This window comes from Temnothorax longispinosus, chromosome 4 (assembly GCF_030848805.1).
Source record: "Temnothorax longispinosus isolate EJ_2023e chromosome 4, Tlon_JGU_v1, whole genome shotgun sequence".
In the NCBI taxonomy this organism is placed as follows: domain Eukaryota; kingdom Metazoa; phylum Arthropoda; class Insecta; order Hymenoptera; family Formicidae; genus Temnothorax; species Temnothorax longispinosus.
The window spans coordinates 21,724,536-21,738,738 of NC_092361.1; the positions used below are offsets into that span (position 1 = coordinate 21,724,536).

General features: G+C 39.1%; 2 protein-coding genes across 4 annotated transcripts in view; one reads left to right on the forward strand and one right to left on the reverse strand.

Annotated features, from left to right (window-relative positions):
• Positions 1-5,720, forward strand: part of LOC139811827 (protein FAM135A) — a 31,065-nt gene extending 25,345 nt beyond the window's left edge. For all 3 annotated transcript variants that reach the window (XM_071776249.1, XM_071776248.1, XM_071776251.1), the window contains exon 17: positions 55-5,720. In XM_071776249.1, coding sequence (XP_071632350.1) covers positions 55-260 — 206 coding nt within the window. In that variant the 3' untranslated portion in view covers positions 261-5,720. The remainder of the gene's footprint in view (positions 1-54) is intronic.
• On the reverse strand, positions 5,475-13,902 carry LOC139811833 (uncharacterized). The gene is made up of 9 exons (XM_071776259.1): positions 12,760-13,902; positions 11,920-12,251; positions 11,366-11,697; positions 10,765-10,946; positions 9,996-10,207; positions 9,147-9,482; positions 8,301-8,423; positions 7,769-7,936; positions 5,475-7,290 (listed from the first exon to the last, which is right to left on the reverse strand). Exons 1-9 carry the CDS (start codon positions 13,047-13,049, stop codon positions 7,052-7,054), a joined length of 2,214 nt encoding a protein of 737 aa, XP_071632360.1. The 5' UTR covers positions 13,050-13,902; the 3' UTR covers positions 5,475-7,051.
• Positions 13,903-14,203: the final 301 nt, after the last annotated feature.

The window sequence follows — 14,203 nt, forward strand, 5'->3', positions numbered from 1 at the left end:
TAATAATGAAAGACTCTAACTCTAAGTGAATTGACTTCCGTCTGATTTTTCCAGGTGCCGCGTATCGCGAGATGGTGCACAACATTCTGTACCCCGTGATGTCGGCGCCCGGCGTCAGTCTCGTCAGGTACGACGTGCATCACGCTCTACCACCGACGGCGAACGCCCTGATAGGCCGAGCCGCGCATATCGCCGTCCTCGACTCCGAGCTTTTCATCGAGAAGTTCCTGCTGGTCGCGGGACTGAAATATTTCAGATAAGGAAAGAACAGTCTAGCGCACATGAAAAAAAGAATTAACCGTAATTTAATTATAAAAAAAAAAAAGAAACAAGGACTCGAGCGCGCGGATTCGGAAAGCGTCGCGTTCTTTGCGACATCTTCGACCATCCCGTGATTAGCCGTATATTATAGACGTCCTGTCCAGCGTTGCCTCGCTTCTTCTCTTCGCTTAGCTGTCTTCTTCCAAAGGAACAAACGGGATACCGAAGCGAGGCAATCCGATCTTTTTTACACGAAAATACGCGGCGCGCGCCGTCGATCGTCGATTTTAGTATCGAACATTCGTTAGATTCTCACGTGCCATCATGATACCGATCATAATCACGGACGTGGTAAGGTCGCGCGCATTTGTCATGACGGTCGAATTTCGGATTCATTCCCGTAACGCTTCATTGAGAGTTCGAATCGAATGGACTTGTAGCTCGCCGTGAAACGGACCTACTCTCTAGTGATGGTAGTGGTGGTAGTAGTAGTGATACCGACCAAGAAGGTGAGGGAGAAGAAGAGACAAGGAAACACGGAACAAATGCAAGATAGTACGAAAATTAAATATAATATGCTTGGAAAATTCCAGCGTGTCGTGCACGCCGTCACTATGAGTGATGCGACGTGCACGAATGTGATCCAACGTACTTCAAAATTTCACATACTCGAAGAAAAATGGAAACGAAACTTGATCAGCGCGTTTGGCGGCCTAGCGTAAATGAAGCAATCACGAGAGGACACGATGCGGTCGTCAGGCGCATCAGCTTTATCAACATCGTCGCGAAAAACGGATCGCGTAAGTAGAAGAAAAGGGGACGAAAATTATTCATCGACACAACCGATAGTTGAATTCGAGGATGTACTTTAAAAAAAAAAAGGAAGGAAACGAGACTCCAGCGAGCAAGGGCTCTGTCGCAGGATAAATTCTTCACGATGTACAGCCACGTATTAAAAGAAGAAATATAATAATATTAATAATACAAATAAAATAAATAAAAGTATAAGACAATGCAACGACACATTGTCTAGTCGTATAGGAAAGTTACGAAACGTATGTCAATTGTTATCCTCAGATAAGTGTGAATGCTGAATGCGATGAGTGCGAAGAGCGGATGGATGAGAGCCGAGTACGATGCTGAGAGAAAGAGAGAGAGAGAGAGAGAGAGAGAGAGAGAGAAAGAGAAATATCTGAAAGAGAAAATGATTAGGCAAAAAGAGATAAAAATGTAGAGTAAAGAAATTGAAGGTGAAGAAACATCGGCGAGGACGTGGGATGTTAAACAGCTATCTACGTCAACGAGGGGACTCGAGAGAGACGGATCTCATCAGCGTTTTGAACGATGATTGAATGGGTCTCCCAGTGCAGTCTCACGATCAGTGAAACGAGGACTCGCGCCCTGAAACGCGGCAGAGGAGAGTATATCCAGGGTGTGCGAAACGGACGCGATGACGCGACGAGAGTGACTAACGTTTCAGGTATATGAAATCCCTCCAATGCTAGATCTCAATTGCTCAGAACAATCTATCAATGAAAAGCTGCGAAAAAAAAAGATGAAAAGAAAATTATATTAATCGTAATCGAACGGTGACAAACGCGAAGCGTCGCGTCCGCGAGTGCTGTCGCTGTCGAGATCAAATCGTCGTGTGATCCAAGCGAGCTCGACCTTTGTCACTTTAAAATCTACAGGGCGTTCTGGAACCGCTGACCTTAATTTTAATAATAAATTCGCTCGAAATGAATGTTTTCCTGATCGTGATGTATAGTACAGAAGTAGAGACATCAGTAATTTTTCACTTATTGAATACGAAGGATTGTTTTGAGAACTTGAATTACTCTACCATGTAATTAAAAAAGGCAAATCTTAATCTTATTGTATCTATTCATTTTTATTTACATCAAAATTTTTATTTATCCAATTATATTAGATGTTTAATATAAAATATTAAAATGATAGCTAAATTTGTTAAAGATTTTATCATTAAAATTCAAGGGTAAGTTTCTGACGCTCTGTGTACCAAGCTACGTATGATTGTAGCACTTTAACGCGAAAATGGCGCCTCGTACTTCGACGATTACGGAAACATTTTTTGTGGGAGAATAGGAATTCCGAGAAATCAAACGGATATATGTTAGATGTTTGTATTGTGTATTATACAAATATGCATTTAACATTTTTAACGAACACGATATGTCCATTATATGTCCCTATTTGTGAAACGATGTAAAATAGTATTAATAAGCCGATATTCTGTAAACGATAATCGCAAATGTGTATATATACATATGTACTATATGTATCCACAAAATACACTGCAGCTGTTATAAACTAAGGGTTGAAGTACGAGGCATCCATTTTATCGCGTATTAACAATTATGGAGTGGAAAGTCATAAGAGCTATTATATTTCAGCGGCTATTATTTTCCAAAATGAGAGATTAGAGACTTTTCGCGAGCCTTCGAGCAACGTCGTCGCGTATCATTCTTGCTATTTCTGAAATTTCGTTTCTAGTTGCAAACGTGCGTTTTGCCGTTTCTATTTTATAGAGCACGTGTTTGCGGAGATAGAACGCATGTATATGACGGATAGCCCTTTATAATCTTCCACTCCACAATTCTCGCGCAACAATTCTCTGAGCACACACACGTACACACACTGTCCCGAGCGCAAACAAGCGCGCTAGAAAATAATAATTTTTACAGCAATTCTATCGTAACATATGTGTTAAAAATGGATCATATGGATCATACATCGGCTCTCAATATGCGAGTAATATCGTATCGCAAGGAAATCCGTATCACTCGTTATCATCCAGTATAAGCCATTTACATGCGTAAGAAACGTTTACGTGTATCGTCATGAAACGATTACCTATAACCACCGTTAACATGTATACTACAATCGTATATGTTGTTGCAACCTTTCTAGCCTGGTAATCGTGATTATGTGAAAATGACGTGGTTATACGAACAAGTGCAACTTTGCATCAGACTAAAAGAAAGTTTATGGAATATGTGCGAAAAAAATCGTACACCTAATTCTCTCTGTCTAAACTAAAATAAATTATTTTTCTGGACGTTTCACTAATCTTGTCTTCTTAATATCGAGATAATAGCAAACAGATTTTGAAAATCATCTGTACTTTCTTCTTATTTTCGTAAAAATATTAAAAATTGCAGAATAAAATAATAATAATTTATAAATATATAATTGTTTATTATCTATAAGAAGATTACTTCTTACAAGATGTTTTTTAAGAAAATTTTTTTTGAGATTTTATATTGTATACATATCTCAGTATATTTTGATTATAATTCTTTTTTAGTGTGATGTAAAATTATACTTGATGATGCAAATTTTTTTATGGTATGCCGTAATCGTGTATTATTTTATTAATTCAATCGTTAATAACGATCTTTTTTTACGAATTTTTACGAGTAATTATTCTGAGTATTTCGAATATAATACGTTTCAGAATGTTATTGTACCTTCAACAGAGGGTCTCAGAAGGAGAAATATATCGGTATACATATTATAAGTGCTTCGAGACCGGAACACTTAATATGCCTGCCGAAATATTTTCCGAAATAATTTATCGCGTAAGATTTATTTGACGTAGGAAATCTCAAATTGAAATTAAATAACCGTGCAATATTAATCACAATTCACCAGAATTGGGAGTTACGTTCGTCTACATTTGCCAGTCTCTGTCTTCGGAGATTTATGACGTTCGTGTGCCATCAATGAGCGTGACGAATGCGCATAAAATGAGTAAAAATTTCACGTTTCTAACTGTCTCTTTAATCAAAGTTTCACTCCACAGCGACACGTTTATCAGGTAAATCGTCGCGTAAATGTTGTTCCCTCAACTGCGAATAAATCTCGCCGATGACGTTTACGCGCGTCATGTATCGATTGCGAGAGAGACAGGGACATCTCCTCTCTTTGTCCGTTATCAATAACGCGTTGCAAATCGTGCGCGAAAAGGAGATTACGAACGAATGGAAAATGGGAAAACGGAGGTTCGGAGATCCGAAAAGCTTTTCGATTTGCTCCTTCGCGAGGAACACGGATCAAAAGGTATTTTCATTGTTATTCTATTATTTGCTCAATTATATCGTCGTTTTACATTGTAATCGACTCTGTAACGCAATCTAGCCGCGGTAATTACAACTTTGTACTATTGTCATGTAAAGTTAAGTTTTTAACTTACCACCTAAGGCAACAATTTTCTAGAGATTTATCGAGGAACGATGGGAACGCGATCGGGATCGATGATGGTCGGGATCGCGATCGATCAAACAATTTCCACGTTCCGTTTCTCGACATATTTTAGAGAGATTTTCTCCGGACCGAAAAAAAACTATTTCAGGGACATAAAATCGTTGTTGCATTTTTGGTGGGTATGTCCTTGCGTAATTTACGATTCGTACTGTATTCATTCCTTTCCTCCATCCCAGCTGCGCGGTTGAGTACATAGCGAGATTTCTTTAATAAATTATAAGAAATTATAACGGCCTCTGGAGAGAATTAACGAACACAATTGACGAATGAAATCTTAAGCGTCGGGCAATTCTGCTCTTATCGGACTAGCCAAGCATTCTTCGGGGGCCCACGGGAAATTAAAATATAGATACGTAAAAATTAAAGATTAGTAGATATAGAAATATAAATTAATACGAAGCAGAAAATTGACATGCAAGACATTTATTATGTGTCTTTGAAAATTATTACGTAACATCTAGTTATATTTTTGCTTAGTATGCATATAAGATTTATATTTCAAACTTCATTTTCTGATGATACGAATTATATAGATTATATAATTTCAATATTTATATTTTCTTGCAGATTGGAAAGTTAAATTTATTTCTCGAATTTCTGCTGTTATACTTAGCTTCTCTAATAAAATAAAAGGAATCGAAGAGCCATAAATTTCAGAGTGGCGAGAGGTTTCAAAGTGATTTTTGAAAGTCAAGTGCCAAGGCAGTGCCAAAAGCAGAAATTGCCAGTCCGACAACGATACCCTTTTTCCACTTTGAAGCGTGCATCGAAGCATTCATCGACACTCGGAAAAAAAAAAGAGAGCTCGCTATTGTATTTCGCTCGTGTCACGATTATTAAGCGTGTCATACAGCTGGGTTTGACAAAAAAAAAAGCGTCAGCATGTAATCCTCAATCGAATCACTTGCGAGAAAGAAAAAAATGTAAGAGAGAGAGAGAGAGAGAGAGAGAGAGAAAGAGAGGGAGAGAAAGAGAGAGTGAGAGAGAAAGAGAGCGAAAGAGAATAAAAACTGCAAAAATGCGAACAGAAAGACATCATCGTCTTTAAAAGAGAAACACCAATGAAGAAGTAACAATGTATACACTATACATAACATATGAGTATACAAAAATGAATAAATCTACGTATATATAAAATGAGAGATAGATTAATAAAAAATCTCAAGCCACTACATATTATCATTATTATTCACCAATGCCGAGAGTGTACTTACCTTACCTTACCTGTTATGCTTACCTTACCCCGATAAGCATAATCGATATTCTCAGTTTAAAGTTCGAGTGACTTAATTTACAGGATATTTCGCAGGACATTCAGTTACGAATTTTTAATTCGCAGGATGTGCGATTGTGAAGTCGAGAACACAAATAAAGGTATACAGCGTTTGACATAAAAGAAACCGATTTAATTGGCTTAAAATAACAAATTGCGTTGTACATTCGAATCTCGAAGAAAAAAAAACGCGACGTCGAGCATACGGTGCGAGCAAAGACGGAAAACGTATTCATAAAAAATAACAACGTTAGCTCCGCGAGTGTGAAATGTCACGCTCTGTGGCATTTCCCGGCGGCCGAGAAAGTGTAAATACTCGGTTCGCAGAGGATATCGCGTCGAATAAAATTCCACCAATTTACAGAGTCTAAAAGGGCCTCTCTGCGCGCGGATATATCACGTTATGTTCCATCGCATGTATAATTCTCGCGTGCGTACGATATGAAGATTTATAGAAAAAAAAAACAACGTATGTGTGAAAAATATAATATCGCCTACAAAATGATGATTAAAATTCGAGAACGCGCGGAATCGTCCTCTCCCACGCGAGGACACACGTTAATTTGCGCCGATTAAAAATTTCCGTGTTACGGCTAATCTGCGAGAGAAACGCGAAAGTGACTTACAAAAACTCGCTAAGTTGCTTGGCAAACTTCAACTTCAACCCTCTCATTTCATCGTCCCCTTGCTAACCCTGTTTGCTTGCCTTTTCTGCGGCAAATTCAATTTCGTTGTACAATTTAAGAAGCTCATTTAGGCTAATTTTAAAACGATGTAACAATTAAAACGCCCACTTTTTTCCGTCCGCGAATAATAAGAATTCATTCCTCCTGGGATATATTTTCCTCCGCCAACTTTTTCCGCGTTAATTTTTGGAAATTAAAAAGTCAGCCGGGATACGATGCTGTATCTTTTCAAAAATTGTAAATGTTATTAGAAAATGATATTCCGTATATTTTGTCGAGTAAATAATTCTTAATGGTCAGCAGTAATTAAAAACATCGATATAATTTTATGTGTACCTTTTGAAAGATATCTTTTTTTTTCATATGTTATTATACGTTATTATTTATTCAATAATGATATCAGTTTATTAAAAATGTCATATCGTTAGTCAGCAAAAGTTGTTTACTCGATCGAACGTACAGGATATTATTTTCAACATTTACAAACTTGTAAAATATGACGATACAGCATCGTGCCAACTGACGCTTTAATTTTTAACGATATTCAATCGAGCTCATGTGCAACGTACAACGGTTCGTGCATCTCCTTGTCATCGTTGCCGTTCTCCTCCTCGTAAAAATTTCCGATACCGTCGGCCATACCATCGGTGGGGCCAACAACGTGCACCTCCTCGCTAACATCCATTTGCTCATCCTCCTGCGCCGAGATTATGACGTTAGTCCCGGCAGAACCCTCGCCATCAGGCTGATCGGACTTTTCCCGATTCTCCGATGTCGCTTGGCCTGGAAAGGTCACATCGGCGTGCTTAATCTATTAGAATTCTTGTTGCGAAAAGGTGAAAAGTCGCGGTAAACGTGCCGCGACAAACAAAATTTCGAAATAACTGATTCCCCGCGTACTCTGTATACCTCGAAGATTATTACAGCTCGTGAATCTGGTTAAAAGATCCATTCCCACGCGCGCGCGGAATACTTTTGCGATAATCTACGATGAATTTTGATGCTTTTTAACTGTCTGGCTCTCCGCCAACGACGCTTTTACAGGAATTGTGCAAATTTTACGGACGCTGTGACGTCCCTTACGACACAATAGAGAGAATTTCCCGGTGGAAGGGTCGATTATGAGGTGCGAGCCCACCGTGCGCGTTTATTTACACACATCGTAAATATGTATGGAGGTGTAGAGCATATAACCGGGAGCTTAATCACCTCCTTTGAGAGGGTCCGCGACGAAGGCTGCCGAGTCGGATATTATACTGACCTTGGCCGAGATCTCGCGCTTTGCCCAGATAGGAGTACTCCCGTGCGTTCGCTAAACCCGCTATCACACAGGCACTGAGCGCGCTGCGACTGAGATTCATAGGAGATGCATCGTACCATTCGTTGTAATCCGCGTCGTAGCACTCGACGTACGCGATTGTGTTGGATCCTATTACAATAACGTCGTTCGTTTGTAATCGTAAGCCGCTTATATTTTACGCAAAAGTGAAAACCGCTCTCTCAACGAGTAATTTTCGTATTTATAGCTCTTACTTTATATTTATTACATTTTACGCTTCGCCATTGCGCGCATATTCTGAATTATGACGAGAACTCAAAATTCTTTAAAGCTTTCCCAGTATTATTTTCAAGCGGGTTAATTAACGTTTTCACTTTTGCCGAAACCGTATCTTCCGTTACAGCAAAAAAGAACATTACAGAAAGACATAAATATGTACATTTCTTTCGAAGTTACGCTCGAGGATATAATAAATCAGTAATATAAAGGAAATAGCTCTTTTTTTTTAGGATACCATTGTAGCCGCCGATAACGAAAATCATATCGTCGAGGATCACCGTGGCGAAATTGCTGCGTGGGCTAAACATCTCTGAGATTTCGTGCCATTGGTCCGAGTGATTTGGAGTGTAACGTTCCCCTGGAAAATAAATGTTTATTTTTCTCCCCGAATGACGCCACTCTCTCCAGCACCTGTCACGTCAAACGTCCGCGTGGAAAATATTTAACACGTAGTTATACACTCTGCAGATACTAAAGATTACGTCATGTACAACGGGCGTTGCAATTCGAGAATGATATCGCGCAACTGACGTAGTTACAACTGAACGAGACTATCATTGTTTGCGCGAACATTTCAGTGTCAAACTAAATTCTGACAAATGTGCGGAGCATCCGCAAAACTTTCCTAATTAATTAATTGTTAACACCGTACACGTTAACATATCCATATATGTTATGCCTATGTATGCAAATAATAATTACCAGAAAGATTTAATTTCCAGTAATTATTTATGCAAGTGGAAAATATTAAAAATTGATTGCTTCCTTTTAATAAAGCATTTTTTTTTCTTTAATAATATCTTGAAATGTCGAAGTATTTTCTGATCGCGATTTGATTGCTTTCCCGAATAAAGCATTTCTTTAATAATATCTCAGAAATAATGTTGGAAGTACTCTCCGATAGCGCGGTTGCAATTATTAATAACAAATAATAATGGCAAGAGATAACCGGAATTGTGTGTTAGTGAGTTAACTCTGTATCATCAGGCGATTTAATCCTGGACAAAACCATAACTTTTCAATTGCTATCAGAAGCAATCGGGAGCCCTATTGTATCGAGATTGTAACAATCGAAACTAACCGGAGCTCAGTCTCGCGACGCCGCTGAATCCGCCGAGGGCGTAGAGACTGTCGCGATAGGCGACTAAGGAGACGCCGGATCGCGGGCTGATCATCGAATTGATGCTGGTCCACTGATTGGTCTCCACGTCGAAGACCTCCGCCGAGTCGAGGACCTCCTGGCCGTTGAAGCCGCCGACAATGTAGATCTTGTCGTGCAGAGCGGCCGCGCTCGCGTCCGATCGTTGCCGATGCATGGACGGTATCATCTCCCATTGATTCCGCTGCGGCTCGTAACGCTCGCCAGAACTCATTCTCGTGCGACCATTGTATCCGCCGAGCGCATAAATCTTGCCGCCTTGAACGATGCCAGAACCCAGAACAATGTGCAATAAGTAGACAATAGAAATTATATGAAAGAATGGTGAGACAAATGGTCTTTAGTTTTTATTTAAAAAATATATATAGAAAGATTTGTTTTAACGTAAGTAAGTAAGTAATAATACGAAGAGAGAAAAGAATTTTTTGCACGACATTTATGCATACATTTGTCTTAAGTAACAAGGCAAATGTATGCATAAACGTCATACAAGACAATGAGTAAATACCCATTCAAACAATAGCTTTACGCTATTTTAAAGCTTTTATTGATAAAGCGAACTTATCATTGTTTCAGAGACGGCAAAATCTGATTTAATTGTACTTAATAATTTTTTGAAACATTATGAAGCAGATAAAAGCGAAGGCTGCCGAGCTTTGAGCTTTATCTGTCTAATATCATTTAATGTTATTAAGAGATAAGAATCGGAGAATTATTTTTCGGGGGAAAAGATCTCTTTTTTCTTAGATCATTATCTTGCAGAAAACTCACCGTGTGTACAAACGGTGACATAACACCTGGCATGATACATGCAGGCTCGTTCCCGCCACGTTTTAGTCGTCGGATCGAAACATCGTACCGTATTAAAATGCTCGTTACCGTCAAATCCGCCGATCATATAGATGAGATTGTTCAGGACGCATAATCCGTGATAAGCCCTCGGCGTTACATCAGTGTTCACTGATAGAAACCATCTGTCAGCTCTAAAGTTCATATTTAGGTAAGTTACAAGACTCTTGAGGTGTTCGTCTCTACCTAACATTTGCGATGTTCTAAAGCGGTGCTTGTGTAAGATCAATATCCCTTTCGTGATGTCAAAATTGAACAAATATTGCACTAATATTCTTTTCAATTATTCTTTTCTTTATTATCTTATATATCGTCTTATATTCTGCTATATTGTCTTAATATACCAAATTTTGACGATTATTTTTTGACGAATTTATAAAATATCAAGTATATCATAATATTTAATATAATAATATTAAATAACAGAAATTGAGCAACATATATATTATTGATGTTAGAACAATTGACAATGATTAAAAAGTAAAATAAATATTTTTTCCTTAAGAGAGGTCGACTTCAAGTGGGTTAGAAAAATACTGTCACTGTTTAAAGAAAACGTTTATTTATTCTTATTTAAATCTTAAACTGAAATCCAGCATAGACATCACGGTAATATTTTTGGAAACTTTGAAATTTCGATTTCTATGGAAATTTCGGTTATACGATGTCACTTTGTAAGAGCTCGGCGCACCTTGTGTCGTAAGTCTCTACAAAACTGGTGGGCGAACCAGCACTCCATCCGCCAATCGCAAAGAGAATTTCGTACGGCACTCGCGGTCTCGCAATAGGATTTTTTAGATCGATCTCGCCGTTTTGTTTCAACTCTTGCTCGGTTAGATGAGCGTTCACGGAGAGCAATATTTGTTGGCACGCCTTAGAAAATTCGAGCGAATTTTAACGTTAAACTAAAACATTATTTATAGAAACAAAAAGTAAAAGAGACATAATAAAAATTAAAAATATAATAAGAATATTATTGCTCATATAATTCCATTTCAATTTATATTTTTATTACAATAATTGTATTAATAGATCGTATTTTTATGAAACTATTACGTATTTCGCGATTTCCATTTTAATATTTCTATATTCCGTTTTAGAGTAAAATAGGAACGTTAAATAGAACATGAACAAAGTGCCAATTGACTTATATGCCGTAACAATATCTTGTTAAAAAGTAATTGAGAGGGACAAGGAAACATATATTAGCACTACGCCTAGCTCCATTATATTCGATTCGAAATGGAGCAAAACAAGGCGCGAGGACAGCGGTGATGAAGGTACGAGCTTACTTCATCGTTCTCGACGAGCTTCCAGTTGGCGATGTTATTAATGAAATACTTATGACTCATGAGACCGTAACGTATACATTCCAGCAACCTCGGTAAATAAACCCGTCTCTCCTCGACTCTGGCTTCGACCCACGTCTTGACGGCGTCAAACACGATCTCCTCGTTTTTAACATTGAGCTCGTCGTCGCGCAATATCGCTTCCAGCTCGTCGCAAAGAAGATCCTTGAACTCCGCGCTCTCCTGCAGTATCCGCTTGAAGTGATGACGTATGTACTTCCGGCCCTGTTTCTCGAGGTCGCGGCAGAAGTAGTGCCGTGCAAATTTGAAAATACCTGTAACCGTAACAACGGTCCAAGTTATTTCTAACATAAATGTCATATAAATGTCATTGTTCATCCGGAAAATCGAAAATCAACATCCCAAAGTTCGGTACGTGCAATTTAACTTTCAAACTGTTATCTCTGACTAGCGGAGAGCCAGACCGAAATTATACACCGTACCGTTGTTTCGCGATTAATTGTGTATTTTTATATTTAATACACCCTTACGCATACCTAAACAATTTTCCGGTCGTAGCTCCTGCAACAAAAACTGACAACAGAGCTGGACGATTCCGAGGACCTCGAATTGATCGGCCAGCGGCAATAATTGTTCGACATTATCGGCATTTACGGTGCAGGTGCCCGTGTAGGCGTAGTCGAGGATCAGGCTGAAGATTTCACCGGGGACGGAAATAACGACTTCCGTGGTCTCGGTTTTGCCGCCTTTCAGGCTGTTGGTGAACAGGGCCTTGAAATAGGGGCTCACCGCGGATAATATAGCGCGATGAACTGAGAAGACTTGATCCGGGCATCTTATGACGCCGTCGCACAGCTGCTGGTTAACCCTGAAGCCGATAGACTCGTCACAATTCTGAGAACGTTGCACGTGTTTTATAATTAACCATTTATATATAGAGTTTCAAGCGTGCGAACGAATTGAACGTTGTTTGATTGAATTGAAGCTATATGTAATATATTCGGGTAAATCAATTTATACGAATCGTGGAATTTTACAGCGCATTAAAGCTAATTTCAGCCCAATGTTTTCATGTCATCAGACATATGTAATAACATGTAGCTATAATTTTATGAAGCAAAATTATTAAATTTTATTTTCAAATACATTTCTACGAAAGAGTAAGGAAAAGTACTCCTGAATCGCTCCTGTATAGAGCAGCCGTTCGCGTAACAATTGCGAAAATTAGCTAATTTCCTAAAAGCCAGCAAACATCTCGTAAGCTCGTACTATTATCTCGAAACCGCGCATTGTCCCGAGAGAGAAACGTTAATAATCCGCGGCGCGGACGAGGGAGGAGGCAGGCGCCTTAATTACGATGGCGCATGATTACTGACCTGAGCTCGGACCAGACCACGGGGAAGTCCACGAGGGCGTAATTGGACGGCAGACACATGCATCTCCTGATTCTCACCGACTGCTTTCGCCTGGCCTGCTTGAGGAGCCTGATACCAGCGACGGTGGCGTGGTCCACGTGCGCCCGATTACGCGCCGAGTAGGTCAACGCGCGCGGTCCCGAGCTTCCTACAGCCTCCTCCGCTTCGCCGCTTCCGCTGAGCTGCCGGCAACCCTCGTATTCGTTCTCTTCGCAGACGCGAGTCCCGATAGCGCCGAGACGCGCGGCCATGACAGACGAAGGCCAAAAATTGGCCGACTTCGATTCGATCTAAATTGTATCTCTGTCTCCCTCTTTTTCGATCTCTCGACAAAATTGCATTAGATTGATATGCTCGATGCATTCCTGTCATTGCGAATGATCAATAAAATTATCTTTGTCGTATAATTATTACATAAGACAATTATATTTTCTCGAGAATGAGAAAATATATCAAATTGCCTTGGTAATCGTGCAATTAAGCTTACACAGCACATTTTCACCGGTAATTTTTTTCTATTTTTCTCCCATTAATCATATCGCGATGTGCGATAGTACGCTATTTCCGAATACAAGCTTACCCTACCTTAACAGAAAGCAAAAATCTAACCAGAAGTTATTTCGCAAAAACTTGTGCAGGCATCTCGCCGGAACTATTTTATCAGAATTTTGTTACGGAGTTACATAAAACGCTTTATCACGTCTCTCTCTTAGCTTGTATGTAATATCTTCCCTCGCAGATAAAATGTTTCTAACCCATTTATAATCTCGCAACAAATAAAAAATCAAGTAATCTCGAAATAAACGACTTTGAAATATAAAAGCCGTATTGAAGAAGGATATACAATGTCTCCAACATATATCCTTGGTTCGTAAAAAGATTCAATAAAGAATTATCGGTTTTACAGACAGAAAGTTTCAAGTAGACTCTACTTTCAATGCCACTCTAAAAAGGAACGGTCTTTCGTGCGCCACTCGGCTGATAATACGCTCGTGTATAAAGGATAAAGGCACAGAGCAAAAATGAAGAAACACGGTTAGAGAGAAAGAGAGCGGAGGCATTCTGATGGAATAGACCGATCTTTAATATATCGATTACTATCGGCGACTAAGATTCTGCTGCCTTATACTAGATAGACGCAGTATTCTTTATCTTTCCGACAGCTAAATCAGCGGCAAGCTTTTCCAAGAAGTTTCCAAGAATCTCTTTATCTTTCGCGCTTCCATTATATTAACTATTATATTCGAGAAGCATTGAAATAAAATCCATAATTGTAGGATATCTGTATACAATTTATCTGTTTATTTACATAAAACGTATTGTATTGCCTAATCATCCATTTATTATCTCTATTGATAAACTTCGAGCAGAAAGTTAATTGCCACGGCTCTCTCTCATGGAGGTT

What these genes read in the sequence shown, in the direction of transcription:
- LOC139811833 (XM_071776259.1), bottom strand. Translation starts at nt 13,049, where the DNA reads ATGGCCGCGCGTCTCGGCGCTATCGGGACTCGCGTCTGCGAAGAGAAC. An exon ending in CGTCGCGAGACTGAGCTCCG is followed by an intron (nt 8,424 to 9,146) that starts GTTAGTTTCGAT and finishes TTTATTTTCCAG; the next exon opens with GGGAACGTTACACTCCAAAT. An exon ending in CGTTATCGGCGGCTACAATG is followed by an intron (nt 7,937 to 8,300) that starts GTATCCTAAAAA and finishes TTATTGTAATAG; the next exon opens with GATCCAACACAATCGCGTAC.